The 16,107-nt window shown below is 38.8% G+C and overlaps 2 protein-coding genes across 2 annotated transcripts in view; both read right to left on the minus strand.

Annotated features, from left to right (window-relative positions):
• Positions 1–2,170, minus strand: part of LOC119409663 (B-cell receptor CD22-like) — a 6,094-nt gene extending 3,924 nt beyond the window's left edge. The window contains exon 1 of the mRNA XM_037676565.1: positions 2,124–2,170. Coding sequence (XP_037532493.1) covers positions 2,124–2,170 — 47 coding nt within the window. The remainder of the gene's footprint in view (positions 1–2,123) is intronic.
• Positions 2,171–2,430: 260 nt separating this feature from the next.
• Positions 2,431–16,107, minus strand: part of phldb3 (pleckstrin homology-like domain, family B, member 3) — a 33,037-nt gene continuing 19,360 nt past the window's right edge. Inside the window, exons 7-15 of the mRNA XM_037676796.1 lie at positions 13,491–13,601; positions 10,279–10,380; positions 9,402–9,489; positions 8,732–8,897; positions 7,570–7,651; positions 7,094–7,246; positions 5,935–6,145; positions 3,724–3,809; positions 2,431–3,137 (exon numbers count right to left, since the gene is read on the minus strand). Of these exons, the coding sequence (XP_037532724.1) occupies positions 3,003–3,137; positions 3,724–3,809; positions 5,935–6,145; positions 7,094–7,246; positions 7,570–7,651; positions 8,732–8,897; positions 9,402–9,489; positions 10,279–10,380; positions 13,491–13,601 (1,134 nt within the window). The 3' untranslated portion in view covers positions 2,431–3,002. The remainder of the gene's footprint in view (positions 3,138–3,723; positions 3,810–5,934; positions 6,146–7,093; positions 7,247–7,569; positions 7,652–8,731; positions 8,898–9,401; positions 9,490–10,278; positions 10,381–13,490; positions 13,602–16,107) is intronic.

Below are 16,107 nucleotides of genomic sequence, written 5' to 3' on the forward strand. Positions count from 1 at the left end.
ATATATATATTTATCTATACAAATACGTTTGTTTACAAACCTGCACTTTATGAGCAAAAATACAAACAGATGTGAATAAACAGTTAAAGTGTTACCTGCAGAAGTCTTCAGACAACACACTTCAGTAGGAAGGAATGACAATGTCACTTAAGGAAGTGAATTTATGAAAGTGTTTAGAGGTTTTAAAGATATATTTTTTCAGTTAGCAGAAACTCAAAACAACAGGAAGTATTAGTCAGAAACTCAAAACAACAGGAAGTATTAGTAACCTCAGATATTCATCATGAGCAGAAATGTGTGAAAGCTGTTAGAAAGTTTTGTACCTTTTCCTGCATATTTGCAGCATACGTTTTAGATCCATCTTGATGGCAACCATCTATATTTGGACAACTTCACTAAAGTTCAACAGAACCTGCTGAACTAAAGACACATCTGTATGGTCTAAAGTGAACAATAAACAGACTGAAGAAATATAAATTATAACTTATTTTAAGATGACAGACTTTTGGATCTATATCACTCTTGTAAGAGGTGACTGGGGGTCTTCGGTAGTTTGGTGCCGGGGTCTTGTGATCCAAGGCTGCAGGTTTGAGCTCAGGTTGTGTCAGAAAGTGGATTCAGCTTAAGACAACTGCAAAAATCTAAAAATTGTCACGTGAGTTCACTCACTGTGGGGACCCCGGCAGAAGAGCAGACAGCAAGTAGACGAAACCTCACGTATTTATTCATGGATTATTATAAAATATTTACAAAATTACAAACATTAATGCTGAAAATAAACCACTGAGGTCTAAAATTAATTTTGTCTGAGCTGATATTAATCATTTGACCAAAATGATATTTATGGTAAAAACTCAAAATAAACCTTTTTTTTTTTTTTCCTTAACTTTATTTCAAAGAAATACATAAATGACTTCAGGAAACCTTTTAAAGTCTTCAAGCAACACAGGCAGAGCTAAAAGGATCAAAAACGTCTCTGGAGAGACTTAAAGATAGATTCAACTCGTATGCCTCAACCAAATTTAGCTGGTTTTCTACCACGAGGAACAACTTACGTTAAAAAGCTTCACTTTGTTTTTGCTTTGACATTAACTTTATTCTCATATACTCTGTGTGGACTTTAACAGCTAACAAACTGAGGAAATATGCAAACTTGTTTTATTTCTATCATGACTTACTTCCCTTCAGGAAGTCGTACCAAGACCCTTTATCTATGCTATGAGTGATGGTGCTAACCACTGAGCCACTGTGCAGTGCACATTCTAAGGATCTGGACGGGCTCAACGAAGAAGAACCCGTCCAGAGGAGCTGACTCTACCCTGTTAGATTTATCTACCTGGATTATTGAGCAGCATCAGGACATAAACATTAAAACATTTCACATCTGCACCTGACCTGTTTAGAACTTAATAGCTGGTATTTTTATATTCTGTTTTTTTTTATATATATCTTGTGTGATTCCTTGTGCATGTTCCTTTGTACTGAAACTCTGGCACAACAATTTCCTGCAGGATCAATAAAGTTCCATCTTATTTGAATCTAAGGACAACAGATAGAAGTCAATCAGTTGGACACACAACGCAAATGTTTCTATAATTGTGACATAATCAAAGTTAAAAGTTTATCGTGTTGTGTAAGGAACTTGACATCTGGCACGTATCGGAGAAAAAAAAGACCCATTTACTTTAAGAACGACTTCAGTTGATTCAGGAAATTTAGTGAAAAATTTTTTTAACACAATTTTTTTTTAATTTATTAAAATTTTTATTGCTTTTTCCCCATCACAATAACTTGAATGCTGAAAAGACAAAGAGGAGACAAATGGATGCAGTTAGAGAGGGCATGAGGTAGCAGAGTGAAGACAGAGATGGAGGAGGATGACTTGCTGTGGATGTAGCACGGTGGCGCTGTTGGTGGAGCTGTTGACACTCAGTGAGAAGGTTGCTGGATTGAATCCCGGCTGGGGCCTTTCTGGGTGGAGTTTGCATGTTCTCTCTGTGCATGTGTGGGTTTTCTCTGGGTGCTCTGGTTTCCTCCCACAGACCAAAAACATGCATGTTAGTCTGATCGGTAACTCTAAAATTGTCTCTAGGTGTGAGTGAGTGAACAGTTGTTTGTCTCACTGTGTCCCCGTGAGGGACTGACGAAGCCTGTCCAGGGTGTCCCCCATCTCTCACACAGTGACTGCTGGACATGGGCACCAGTGACCCCCACGACCCAAAAAGGAAGAAGTGGGTAAAGATGGTGGATGTGATGGACAGACGGAGGACGGACACCGTGTCAGTATCAACATAATAAACACATAACTGGATGTTTTTTTATGAATAAAAGTTTATTGGTGACACAATGACCGAGTATATTTTCATTTATTTGCAAACCATCATACAAATTTTCAGATAATAAATAATCTTGTACAAACATCATATTTTATCAGAAATCCAGAGGCAGGATGAGGACATAATGATGGGAACTTATAACACTATATAAAAATATTTAACCCCAAATACCCAACTGACAGTCCAAATAAAGTGTTTAGACTCCATCACATCATGCTGGTGCTCTTGTGGCCACCTCAGCCGTGGTGTTTTGTCCTTCAGTGTACTGTAGTGTAATGTTCAGTGGTCCTGTAATGCTGGACTGTAGCCAGCAGGGGGCGCTCCAGCTCAGAGCACAACCTTTCTGCAACAGACTCGTGTGTGCAAGATGCTGAGTAACAGTGACTAAGCCATGGAGAGCTTCACCTTCTGCTCTGCAGCAGATGAACCTCTGAGCTGCCATCATTCTGTCAGTAACAGCTTCCTCCAGTGTGTTCAAACACATCTGCCAGGTACCTCCAACTCCTTCACTCTCACATGACCATTCAGTTTTATGAGTTCAGGTCCAGAACGAGCCTTTTCAAGCAGATCTCAGGTCAAAGCAGCTTTTCAGACATGGAAGAGAGAAAATAACCCACAGTACTGTACGTCCAGGAGCTTCTCTCTTTCTTTAACAGTCACATACAGTCAGTAACGACTGTACTCGTCTGTTGCCGTGACAATGACGTCCATCCAGATCCGCATGGACACAGCGTTGGACGCCACCAGAAAGAACAGGCGGTCGTAAGTCTTCACGCAGAACGTTAGGCTGGGCCGCGGAGACTGACGGGAAGATACAGACAGAGATAATGTGTTAAGTCACGATAACAAATCAGCTCTTTGACAACATTTGATTTATCTTTACAAGTTAATTTGCCTGAACGCTGATGTTTTGACAACAGATAAAATACTGCTGTAGCAACAGCTGATGTGGAGCCTAATAAAACACTCAGTGTGTGATGTCTAGCTGAAACAAGAAAAGCCTGCTCGGTTGGTTCTTAAAAGCCTGAAAGATTAATTTTTCTCCTGGAAATAATCAAAATACAGAATGTTTACTGATTCAGATTTTTTGTTTTAACTAGCTGCAATAAACAAGCCAACAATTAGCCAATCTTTTGTCTTCAACTTCATTTATAAATGTTTGCCCTACAATTCATTCAACCTTTATTTATACAGGTTAGTCTCGAGTCACGAGGACACATTTTCATGAGACGCCCGTTTTAGACAAAGCACAGATGAGGTACACACAACAACAAACAGCCATAAAATGAAAAGTAAATAAAATCTCCACAGATTTTGAATAACCAGATGCAGGAACCCACAAACTCAGACTGATTTGTCAAAGTCTGTATAAAATACTAAAACTCACAGAGGTGGCTGTACGTAGATGGTCAAAATAAACTTCTTCGATTGCCTGGAAGTAAATGACTCCTTTTAGCTTCCTCTCGTCACAGTCTGCAGACAAAGGAAAACCAAAAATAAAAGATTACAACAAATACACAAGCAGTTCAAGCTATTCAAGTCATTTTGTGGACATTTTGATTAAGTATTCACAGTTTTCCTGCTTTTTAAAAATTTTCGCATGCCAGATTCTAGAAATATGATCAAAAATGACCAATTTTCAGGAATTATCGGGCCCAACTTGTCATTCATTTGGAAAATATTAGTTTAAAATATTAAAACAACGTTCACAATATTCAAGATTTAAAATAAGCTGCAACCTCGAATATTTAGAGGGCTATATCTCGAAAACCCTTATGAGCTGAAGCCTGTAATTTAAGTGTTTATTTTTCACAGACCATAGATGTTTTTCCCAAAATATTTTCACTGAATGCTCAGCTGCATTCATCGCGCATGCAATGGTACATGGACTGGACTTGTATAGCACTTTCTATCTTATCAAAATACTCAAAGTGCTTTACACTACAATCTGTGCCCTCATTTACCCATTCATACAGCTCTCTACTATATCTATATAAACAATACTGTATGTTTTGCCCTATAAGTCACTTTTCTTTTTTTTTGCATAATTTTGATGCCCTGCGACTTATATGCCAGAGCAACATATTTATGGATTTTTTCCCATATTTATAAACCAACTTTTGGCTGCGATATGACCGTTTTCCTTCATTCTGACTGAAAATAATGAATACTACCATTTTCAGCCGCTAAGTGGCACTCGAGTAGTTTGGCATGCCGTTGTATCATGTAATAGGTAAAAGTGGCTATTAATGACACAATCAGCTTGCCTCAGACTGCCACCCTCGTCTGCCTGGAGCAAACATCAAATCAGCTGCATTTTGCTGCGCTGCCCTGACAAAATGCAGCTAATTTTACCACTGAAGTGCATTTATTAAGTAAAAGTTCAACTGAGACACACCTTTGCTATAATGTCGAGCAAACAATTGTTTTTAGGTGGTTATCTTGTCAAATTTCGAAGTAATGCACAGTGAGTCGCCCTCTGTGCGTTCATGTTTCCGCATATCGGCTTTTGAAAATGCAGCTCCTTCTTGACCATGTGAGCAGCTGGTTTTGGTTGTCAGCAGCAAACTGGTTGATCCTCTCTGAGAAGGTGCTATTTAAGAGACTGAGCTGAAAACAGCACCTCAGACTGAGGAAGTCTCTCGGATGAGAGACGAAACGTTTCTACATTTTTTTGCTTTGTTTTGTTTTTTTTTTAATGTCCAGAGGACCAGATTTAACTTTTTTAGACAACTACCACAAGGAAACAGAAAATGAATCAACAATCAATCCTGACTGTTTGGAGCTCGTTGCGAACCGGTGTTGCACCATATTTTGTGACCAACGTATATTGTGACTGTAGGGGGCGGTGTTGCATGCACTGTTGCAGGTCACAGAATATGGTGTAACACCGGGTCCAATCGACTGAACCAGAACAGCTTCCTCTGACCTTGTTTCACAAAAAGCAAAAAATATTAGTCTCTAAACCTATAAAAAACCTATAAACATATTAATCTCTAAAACTAAACCTAATGCCCAACACAGCTGGCGGTGGTGCAGGGTGGTCGTCTGTCCCACTGTTTTTAGTTTCGTTTTTGACGTGCCGCATGCTTCTTTCACTTTTGCAGCTTAATAGTAATAACTAATAGTTTAGTTTTTCCTAGGACTTATTTGCAGTATGATAAATGGTAGGAGCATAATATACGCTCCCAATGTTTTGTTGGCCTTTTTTGTAAATAATGACCTTTTTGCAGTTTTATTTATTTATTTATTTTTGTATCTTTAGATCCTATGATGTCATCAAGTACTCGAGTTCTACTCGAGTTTTATTATGTTAATGTCGAGTTTAAAATTTATGTAGTCGTTCAACCCCAGCGCCAATACAATAGGTCTGTAGTTAGCTTTTATTATTTTAAGGAAAAATATTTTTAAGTTTAAAAGCGTTCTCTAGCCAACAATAAACCATGAAATATACGCAGTCAGGGATGGTTCCTCATCTAATTTTATAACAACGGCTCCCCTTGACTGAGCTCAGATTGTGGCACAAAGGAGTCTTTTATTCATGCATGCAAACAAACAAATGCAAAGCTACACATTCAGCTTTTCAAGCCGGTCTAACCTGTATAGTAGGCGAGTCGTCTGTGATCTGTGTCAAACAGAAACCATCTCTTCTTCCAGGTCTTCACCCTCCCCCCTCGTTTTGTCAGGAAGCCCGCGCAGCGTCGAGGTGTCATGCGCAGGTCAGTACAGCTGGCAACACCGTGACCCAGAGACTCCACATGGGCCCGAAGGTCAAAGTTTGGAGAGAGGAAGAGGGGCAGGCTTCGCTGCTGGAGGGACAAGAGTTTAAGTGTGCCTCAAAATAGTCTGATTTCCATGGAAATTACTATCACTATTCAGTGGCATTTAGTAACAGATGCAGCATGTTTTGAGTCACAAAAGAGCTCTCTGTCAGACAATGAAAATTAAACTGTGCAAGAATTCGATAAGTAATAATCTGTAAGAAATCTCCTAAAAATCTAAAATAAAAACTATGAGGGAATCAAGGAAAAAGTTCAACAATAGAAATTACAAGAAAATAGAAATAGAAATACAGAAATATGTTTAAGTTCTTCTATGAAGTCAAAGAAAACTCATCAGCCTCTGTTGAATCTGTTTTGTATTTATATTTGCAATCCGGCAACCAGGTGGCTCAGGTGGTGGAGCTGCCGCCTCTCAGCGAGAAGGTCGCCGAATCGAATCCTGGAATTCTGTGTGGAGTTTGCATGTTCTCTCTGCGCATGCGTGGGTTTTCTCCAGGTACTCTGGTTTCCTCCCACAGACCAAAAACATGCACGTTAGACTAATTGGTAACTAAATTATCTCTAGGTGTGAGTGAGAGAGCGAATGGTTGTTTGTCTCTACGTGTCCCTGTGATGGACTGGAGACATGTCCAGGGTGTCCCCTGCCTCTCGCACAGTGACTGCTGGAGATGCTGGACCCGAAAAGTTAGTTTTGATTGTTTCAGTGCATTCATTTTAAAAATCAGATCACTTAAATGTGAATAGTTTTATTGGAAAAATGTTCCCCCAAAATATTAAAGTAACCGAATGATGACAAAGCAAAGTGTAAAGGATTATGTTGCATTATGGGTAAGTTAGGAACCACAATTTACCAATGAAGAGAAATCCATATACTGTAATACAAGAACTTTGTCTCTGGTACTGCCTCAATATTTTCCCAACTTTTCAATTAACAGATGAAGTTTTAGAGCTCTGGAGTGTGCGTTTCATTCATACCTCAGAGGAATGAGGTGAAGAAATGACCCTTGATGATTCATTTGCTTCAGGCTCTGGCTTGAGCTGGTTTTCTGGTTCAGGTGGTTCTTCTTTGGTGGAGTCAAGTTCTCTTTGACTCCTCTCTTCCAACAGCAACAACCGTCGTCGCTCTTCCTAAGTTCACACAAGTTTTGAAGCAAACTATAACAATCCAATGTACTTAAACCTGTTTCTACTGTAACAATGCACAGATATATTGACCCAATAGTGCTGGAAATGTATGATAAAATTTTTTTTTTTTTTTTTGGTGGTGCATATTTTAGTCTTGGGATTTGCCTCAGTTTTCCTAACATGCATGAACAAACATCCAGCCATCTGCTGGGTGTTTTTTCTTGGACATCATGTGTAATGTGAGTGGGTGTCAGTGATAAGCAGGCCGTGTCTAATGCGGTGTGTCACTGATGATTAGCAAGCGTTTCCCACGCCAGGTGACTCACCCGCTCCTGGAGTAGCCTCTCTCTTTCTGCCTTGGCTTCTCTCAGTTTCTTCTCAATCTCTACGAGATCTAAGAGGCACGGGCTGTGAGGAGGAGGAACATTAGGATCACAAATTAATTTGTTAAAGAAACATTTGTTGCAGCACTGTGGATCATTTAATTATTTAGAAAGAATACTATAAAATTAAAGTTTATGTATATTTTAAGAGGGAAGTGCTGGATCACTTCCAAGAGCCAATAAAATCAAACTAAATGATCATGATTATCTAATTAATGCATGTATTAATGCATGAGTTCTAGAATTGCGCCGCTCAAGGTGGCTGCATGTTGGAGCAGCTGTTACTTTCATTCTGAGATTTTGCTTTTGGAAACTTTAATTCCTCTTTTTCTGGATGTAAATCACATTTTTTTGGATGATTGTTTCCTCTGGTATCAGATGCTGTATCCACAATCTCATTCTTTCGGTCACTACCCAGAGCTTGTGGCCATAGGTGAGGATAGGAACGTAGACCTACCGGTAAACAAGAGAGCTTTGTCTCTGCTCAGCTCTCTCTTCACCACAATGGACCGGTACAGTACAGTATTTAAATTGTTTATTCACACAGAAGGAGGGAGATTGGGAGTGATGAGCACGAGTGTGATTGCAGCAGAGAAGTAGGCGTGGCAGAGAGCCGCAGGTAGCAGAAAGCGGAGATCATGACACGCTGCAGGAGGGAGCTTCTCCCTGCACCTGTGGGCTGCACACAGGTGCAGCAGGTGCAAAATCATTTAAAATAATTGACCCAATCATTGAGTGGCCCAAGTGTTTTTTTTGCTGGGAGACACAGAAACACTGGTGGAATGAGTTATTATTGTATTGTTCATCTGAGAAAAACATGTATTGTGTAAAAGGCAAACCAAAGGGCATTTCTTATATCTGGGATGTCATCATAAATAGAGTTTACCAAATATAATTTGTTAAAAAAAAATTAATTTCATGTCTAACAATATGAAATTAATACAGTAGATATTATATTTTGAATGAGACCAGTTTTTAATTTTATTGGGGTTTTTAGGAAAGGTTTGTATTGTAACTCAACATGTAACAAATTTTGTAACATGTAATTTAATTAAAACCAAAAATCTGAAAACATGCTCACCATACAAGAAGTGACCAAACTGACCTGGCAGCACGAGAGCTTGTTGCACTGTTGCATGGCGTGAGAAGAGTGCCACCGTTAGCGGACACAGGTCTGAGGCCGTTACTATGCCCATTGCCGAGTCTATGGGATGAGACTGGGGAGACGTAAACTTCTGGGATCTGACTGTCTGGAAGTGATCTCACTAATCCTGAAGGTTCAAGGAGACAGAAACACAGATGAAGATGTAGCACAAAAGAAATGTTCTCTACACAATCTTTTATTGTCTCGGATAACTCAAACTGTATCGAGACGTTTCAGTTACAGCATTAAGGAAGAGATTAAGAGTTAAAGGTAAAATAAAAATAAAAAAAACACCTGGCAAGACTTGACACGACCTTGTAGATCTGGCTACTTAAATATTTAGGGACAGGTCGAGTTGTTTGTGTGAGAAAAAAAACAGCTACTACTGAGGAGATTTTAGGCTTAAGTTTACAAATGCTTCTACAGCCGATTTGCTCAGTGCAGACAAATCCTGCTCAACATCTAGAAACAAGCTCTCCTGACACACCTTTCATTTGACTAAAAGGGAGGGAACCGAGCAAACAGACAAAACGAGTGCACAGTGAGCACGTTTATTGTTCTGCGTTACAAAGCTTGAGCAATCAGGAGCACAATGAAAGATAAAAAATAAAGCAGGTTGATAACAACTCACCCTGTACTGAAAGCGGCCTGTCGCTGAGTCTGTTGTTGCGATGCGAGCTCTTTCGTCTGGGTAAACTGACAGCGTCTTTGATTGGTTCCTAAAGAGCAGAATAAAGAACACTAAGAATAATATGGAGAAGATTTCACCCCCATTTTTTTTTTTAAACTCTGAACTGTCAGCAGCTCGAATGTGGTTTGTGGTCTCGAATTTCAATTCTGGGATTAATAAAGTATGCATCTATGCATCTACAGTATCTATGTATATATGTACAGTATGTATGTACAGTATGTAACTATTTATCTATCTATGTATGTATGTATGTATCTATGTATCTATACGTATATGTATGAACATACTGCTGTATGTAGATAGATACTGTACGTATCTATCTATCAATCGTCTATCTACCTAATGGTATCTACCTACCAGTATCTATGCACTGTACCTACCTATCTATCTTTAAGTCTAATATTTATTTTTATGACATCAGAGTTGAGTTTTGACCCGTATCACCCACCCACAGCATTAAAACCACCTGTTTAATCTTAATCAAGTATATTTTTGTGCCACCAAGAATTCTCTGACCCATTGGAATTTGGATTAATCTGTGGATTACAAAGTCAGACATTCATAATCTGTTTGTTCTGTGTATTGATCCTTGTTTCATCTGGGATTATATGAACTTGGGATTTTTTTATTCATTTGGAACTTGTTCTTTAAAGTGACGTTCCTGCCATCTAGGCAGCACGTTCACAGAATTTTCTTGTAAAACTTAGCTTTAAAGCCAGATTATCAAGATTATTCCCTCCAGCCACTACTTCTCAGTGGTTTTAACTTTGTGGCTGATCCGAGCACGCGGCAGATAATGAATTGACCAGCTGCACACCTGTGGAGGCTTGTGAACAGTCAGAGGAGAAAGTGACATCATGCATGGAGCCGAGCCGGTGATGTTTGACCAATCAGTGAGCGGCTTCTTCTCCTTGAGAACCTGTTGAACCAGATTTAGTTTCAAAATTCAGCAGCAGATTTGTGATGGTTACTTGTTAAGAGACAAACTAAAGCTTGCTTTAACCGTATCTGCAGGGTAGAGGATGACAAACCACGGTGCGCAAAAAAGCTGACATGCAACATCTGGCTGAGCATTTAAACTGAACTGTAATTCCAGCAAGGATGAAGCATAATGAGTTTTTACAAAATTATGACAACCATGCTATCTCTGCTTTAACCCTCCCACACCCCTTGACTCACAGACACATGAGAAATGTAGCCACTTCCAGGATTTAACCCTTCTTGGTCTCTTTTGCTTCTTCAGTCTCTAGCACATGGTGTCAGGGAGAATTTAACAGATTTGAACAAACAGGCACGTACTGTAAGTTTTAAGTGTTAGTGAAGGTCCACGGGTAAAATTACCTTAAATGCTTTCTATGTCCTACCGCTACTTTAAACAGATTATCTCCTCCAACATTATGGCAACCACCAGATTATTAGCCTTCCAAAATTTCAGACAAAGTCAGAAGAAAACTACATCCTGCATCCATTTCTAATCTCATCGTCCTTTCAGTTTGTTTTTCTTCACAGTGCCAGTCCCTTCAGTCATCCCTTACTCCTCCTTTTGGCAAACATGAACTAAAAATCAAGTTTAAACACCTAGACAGATCAACTATTCCTTTAGCTTACCGCTCGCTGCAGGGATGTGGAACTTCTTCCAGCTTCAGTCTCTCTCTCTCGCTCGTGCATCCACACACACTCACTACACACATATCCAACCGCAGCACACACCCTCACGTCACTTACCCCTCCCTCTGTCCTCCTCCTCCCTCTCTCCAGCTGGGTTGTGCTCTCTGACTAAAACTCTGTCCCACTCCGTGTCTGATTTGTTTTTCCTCTTCCAGATTGTGTCTTCTGCTCATTTTATTAATGCTGCCATAACTCTGGCCAAAGACAAACCACTGCCAATGGGATGGAGTCAGTTTGATTACTGGCTGAGTGAGTCACATACTTTGGAACGGCAATAATTTATAATAACAACAAAGTAGTGTGAAATGTCATAAAAACTCTAGCCATAGCCATAATAGGCATGAGATTTAATTAAACAGAACTGACTAGAAAAAATGAATAAAGGACATTATGTTAAGAGGATTAAATTATTAGAAAGTAAAGTAAATTAGAAGTAATGTTGTGTATGCTTTTCAGTGCCAAGAGGGCTGTGATCAGTTCTACATCGGGGAAACAAAGAAGCCACTGGCCCAAAGGATGGCCCAGCACAGAAGAGCAACATCATCTGGCCAGGACTCTGCAGTATACAATCTTCTGCAGGCCAGCGGTCACTCTTTCAGGGATGAAGATGTTCACATCCTTGATGGAGAGGGACGATGGTTTGAGAGAAGAGTGAAGAAAGCCATCTTTGTAAAGAGAACTCATCCATCATTAAACAGGAGAGCCTCCGTGTTCAACTGTCACCTTCTTACAATGCTGTTATTGCATCACTCAGTCCTCTGTGAATTGCAAGCAGCCATCAGGGCACTAACGACCTATTATTAGGTTGATGGTCCTCTTTTATCATGTGAACAAATAGTTCTAGCTATCACCAGCAAACTGTTTGATCTAATATGAGAAGGTGCTGCTGAGTTTGTTGCAGCTCCTCAGACTGAAGAAGTCTTTTGGATAAAAGAGCAAAACATTTCAACAAAGAAGAATCTGTCCAGAGGACCTGACTCCACCTTGTTATATGCATCAAGCATAAATTAGGCCTGATGTGAGAAATGACAGGTGGAGCAAAGCCCCTGGAGCACAGAGTACACAATATTCAGCTCATATAAGTTCATGGGTCCCCCCACTTTTTCTTCATGCAAGCTACTTTTAAAACAACCAAGTCAAAGTGATCTACGTACTATAAGGCCCCATTTACATGAGATCAACCTCTGGAAACGTTAGTGTGTTTTCAACATTTATTAAGGAAAATAAACAAATAAAGAACAGGTTTACACACAAAAAACAAAACGCTGTAGTTTCCATGTCAGTCAGGTGCCAGATAAGAAATTAAGAATATAGTACTGTCACTTTAAAATGATAGTATTTTGACCTAAACTGTCATATGTGCTGAGTAAAGATAATCTAAGATCTGGCAACCCTGATTCCAGCTCAACAGCATTCAATATTCTAAGATCTGGCAACCCTGATTCCAGCTCAACAGCATTCAATGTGCATGCAGTGTCTGCACGATCACAGTTTATGTCCAAACTGGTGAATACACCAACGTCTCTTTGGACCCTGAATTTTATTAGTTTTGCTCCTACATGCTGAAAAAGGGTGAGTAGCACAAAAAAACACTCTGCTCTCTGTCATTCATTATAACACCGCAGAAAAACTTTTGACTGCAGCCGCCTGAAGTGCGCATGTGCAACTTCACACACTGTGAATTTCACGAGGTGGGGGGAGGGGGTAAATATGGATAAATACAAATATTTACCCTGAAAATCTCCACCCTGAGACCTGGTTTGAGAGAACGAGGGCTGCATGTAAATCAAGTAACAAATTTCATAGTGAGGATGGTTGATAGGCTGACATTTATTCATTTTTTTTAATGCCATACGATCTACCCATAATGCCTTTGCAATCGACTGGTAGATCACGATCAACGTATTGGGCACCTGATGTACACAAATGCATAACAGAAGTCATGTTAGAACATGATCTTCAGGATTCATGTGTTTGTTATTGTCAGTAGCACTTTGTAACATTCTCATTAGAACAGAGCTGCATATCTTGTGCAGAGGTATACTCTGCTACGTTTCTGGAAAATATTTAGCTGTAAGAGTATGCATGTGTATAAAACAGGCCATTTCTTTATGCACTCATTCCTATTCTTACACAAAGGTACTGTAATGAACGAAATGTTAGCACTGATTTTATAAATCTAACATTTTGAGATATCTATGTAATATAGCTCTGTAAAATCAGACATAAATATTCATACTTTTGAACACATTTTAAAGGTTGATGGGAAAAATTATTTTGCATAAATAACTATATTGAGTAGAGCTTCACAGAACAGCCAAACCAGTGAGTTAAATTTGTAAAATCCACAATCCCTCGTACCATTTGAGTTGTGTGGATGAGTTCTCTCTTCTCGTTCCTCAGGGCGTTCAGCTCCACCTCCTTCTCCTTCTCCATCTCTCTCAGCTGTCTCTCCAACTGCTGGACTCGTTCCTGAAAATTCAGACAACCGTTTCCTTCAGCTTCAACCGCCACATGGTTTCCTCCTCGCAGAAGAACAGCAACCTGCAGCTGATTCATCTGGCGGGCATGAGTTTCAATAATCTGCTCAAAATGATGTGATGTGATCTTTTTTTAAAAATGATCCCAGATGCAATGGCCTTCATGTTTGTGCGAATAAAAACTGCACGGCCCAGATCAAACAGATCATTTCAGCTGAGACACAATGAAAATTTAATGTCCACTTTGCAAGTTAATGAAAAGCTCAAGAAAAGAGGCACAAGACTGGAAAGAAAAAAGATAATGAACCAATAATAAATCAGCACCAGATTAAGACACTGAATGGGACAGACAGACAGACAGGCAGGCAGACAGACAGACAGACAGACAGGCAGACAGACAGACAGTCATGTGCAGCATGGTCACAGTGCAGCTCAGTCAACTATGTCCCTCTCACACAATCCCCATCTTCATCTCTTCTCTCGCACTCCTCCACCAGCAGACAATTCAACATTATTGTCACTTAATATGCTTTAAAATGGAATTCTACAGGGCAGGAAAAATGCAGATTTACTCAGTTAAAAATACTTCTAAACACACCGAATCAGTATTTGCAGATTTTTCAGCTTGAAGACTGTTTTTACACCAAGTGTTCATTATTCTTTATTTGCGTTTTTAAAGCGAAACTAAAAAAAGATCTAGTCTCTTACAATTCAGGACCCTTCTTTGAGCATGCAAGCTGTTTGTAAAAACTAAAGATGGACCTAATATTTGGTTAACATATTTTAATTGGCAGATATTGGGCTCTTTAAAATTTTAAATCTAATAAATCATGTCTGCACATACCCAAGTAAGAAAAATAAGATCCTGCAGCAGCTTCTACAACTAGATTACAGTAGTCACAATTTTGATTTAAGTGAGAATGTGTTTCTATTAATTTTTTAAGTTTACAGGTTATTCTAAGTGCTGGTAAATAAAAAATAAGCATACTGTTTGTATTTTTTTTTTTATATGAAAAATACATTTTGACCAAACTTTTAAACAAATATATCGGCCACCCTTGATAAGATCTGCATCAACCACAAAAACCTTATGTCTTCAATAATGTAAAAATATATGCATTTAATGTTTTTTTTTTGTTTAGTTATACTAAAATCTGAAATGAGCTTTTTTTTTTTTACCAAAGGAACTAAAATTTATGGAAATGGACTAGCGCCACGGTGGTAAAAGTTTATTTAATCTTTTTTAATTGACTTCTCTCTCAGAATTCTGAAATTAAAATTAAAATTCTAAAAAACATTTTTTTCATCCGAGATTGAAAAACATTTTACACTTTCTTGAGCCAGCACCTAGCAGCTACCAAAGCTTTTGTTAGTTTCATATCCGACATCAAATCCCGATGTTCATCTCCTGCACACAGTTTAAAAGGTTAATTCTGGTGTTATCTGAGAAACTTACTATTTGGCTAGAGATAAAAGAAAACTGCCTCGTGTGACGTCAACTACCTTAAAAATCCAGTTTCAAACAGGTTAACAAACCGAAGAAGAGCCGGATGAATCATCTCACTATATTTTGAGGTCATGCATCTTGAAACAAATTAAAGTTGAGTAGAATATAGCAAAACACTCCTTATCAGTAATACGTTTACAGCACGTTAGCAACGTCAGATCAGATGAACAAAACTGTCAAATAATTTCTAGAAATCACAAACTAATGTACACCATATGTCAGTCTTTTAAAACATGCCACTTTTTTTGTACTATGAATTTATAAATCGAATATTCGAGTGTCAACATGATTCCCAAGCTTACCAAATCAAACGTGTTTCACTGTGAGCCTTTTTTTAAACAAAGCTGCCATGGGAAATCATTTTATAATGAAAAACTTATCTCTGGCTTTAACAGTAAATCAGCTTAATAAAGAAACTGACTGTTCCTTTGGAATCAACTAAACAAACTCTGGTCATTTTTAAAGGTTTTAAGGATTTAAAACAATTATTTTTTGTCTTGGTTCAAACTGTTCCAAATCCTCTAATCTATTTAATCCCTTCACTGTCATTGTTTTTATTGTCTTGCTCTGATTTCTTCACTCATGATGGCCTCTTATGTAACAGACTCGGGGTGATTCTCAAAGGTACAAAGTTTACGCTTGTGTCACCACTTGAGGAGGACAAGTCTTAACCTGCAATGAAGACCATGGGCTGTACCACATCAGAAGATTCTGTGGATCTAGGTTAGGTTTAGGTTTATTTATGCAAATCAACACAAGGTCAACAATGAAATGAAATGTTCAGAACGAGAAGAAACATCTTGACTTGCTAAAAAAACAAAACAAAGCATGAAACAAAAATACAAAAACAAGGCGCCAAAAGTGAAAAAGAAATACATATACAGCAGCATGGCCCTATTGGCAGAGTGGTTCTGTTGGCAGTGAGGTTTTCTTAGCAACATGGTCCCGTTAGCAGCATGGTACTGTTAGCAGAGTGGTTCTGTTAGCAGCA

The sequence above is a fragment of the Nematolebias whitei genome, chromosome 5 (assembly GCF_014905685.2).
Source record: "Nematolebias whitei isolate Nwh7 chromosome 5, NemWhi1, whole genome shotgun sequence".
Lineage (NCBI taxonomy): Eukaryota > Metazoa > Chordata > Actinopteri > Cyprinodontiformes > Rivulidae > Nematolebias > Nematolebias whitei.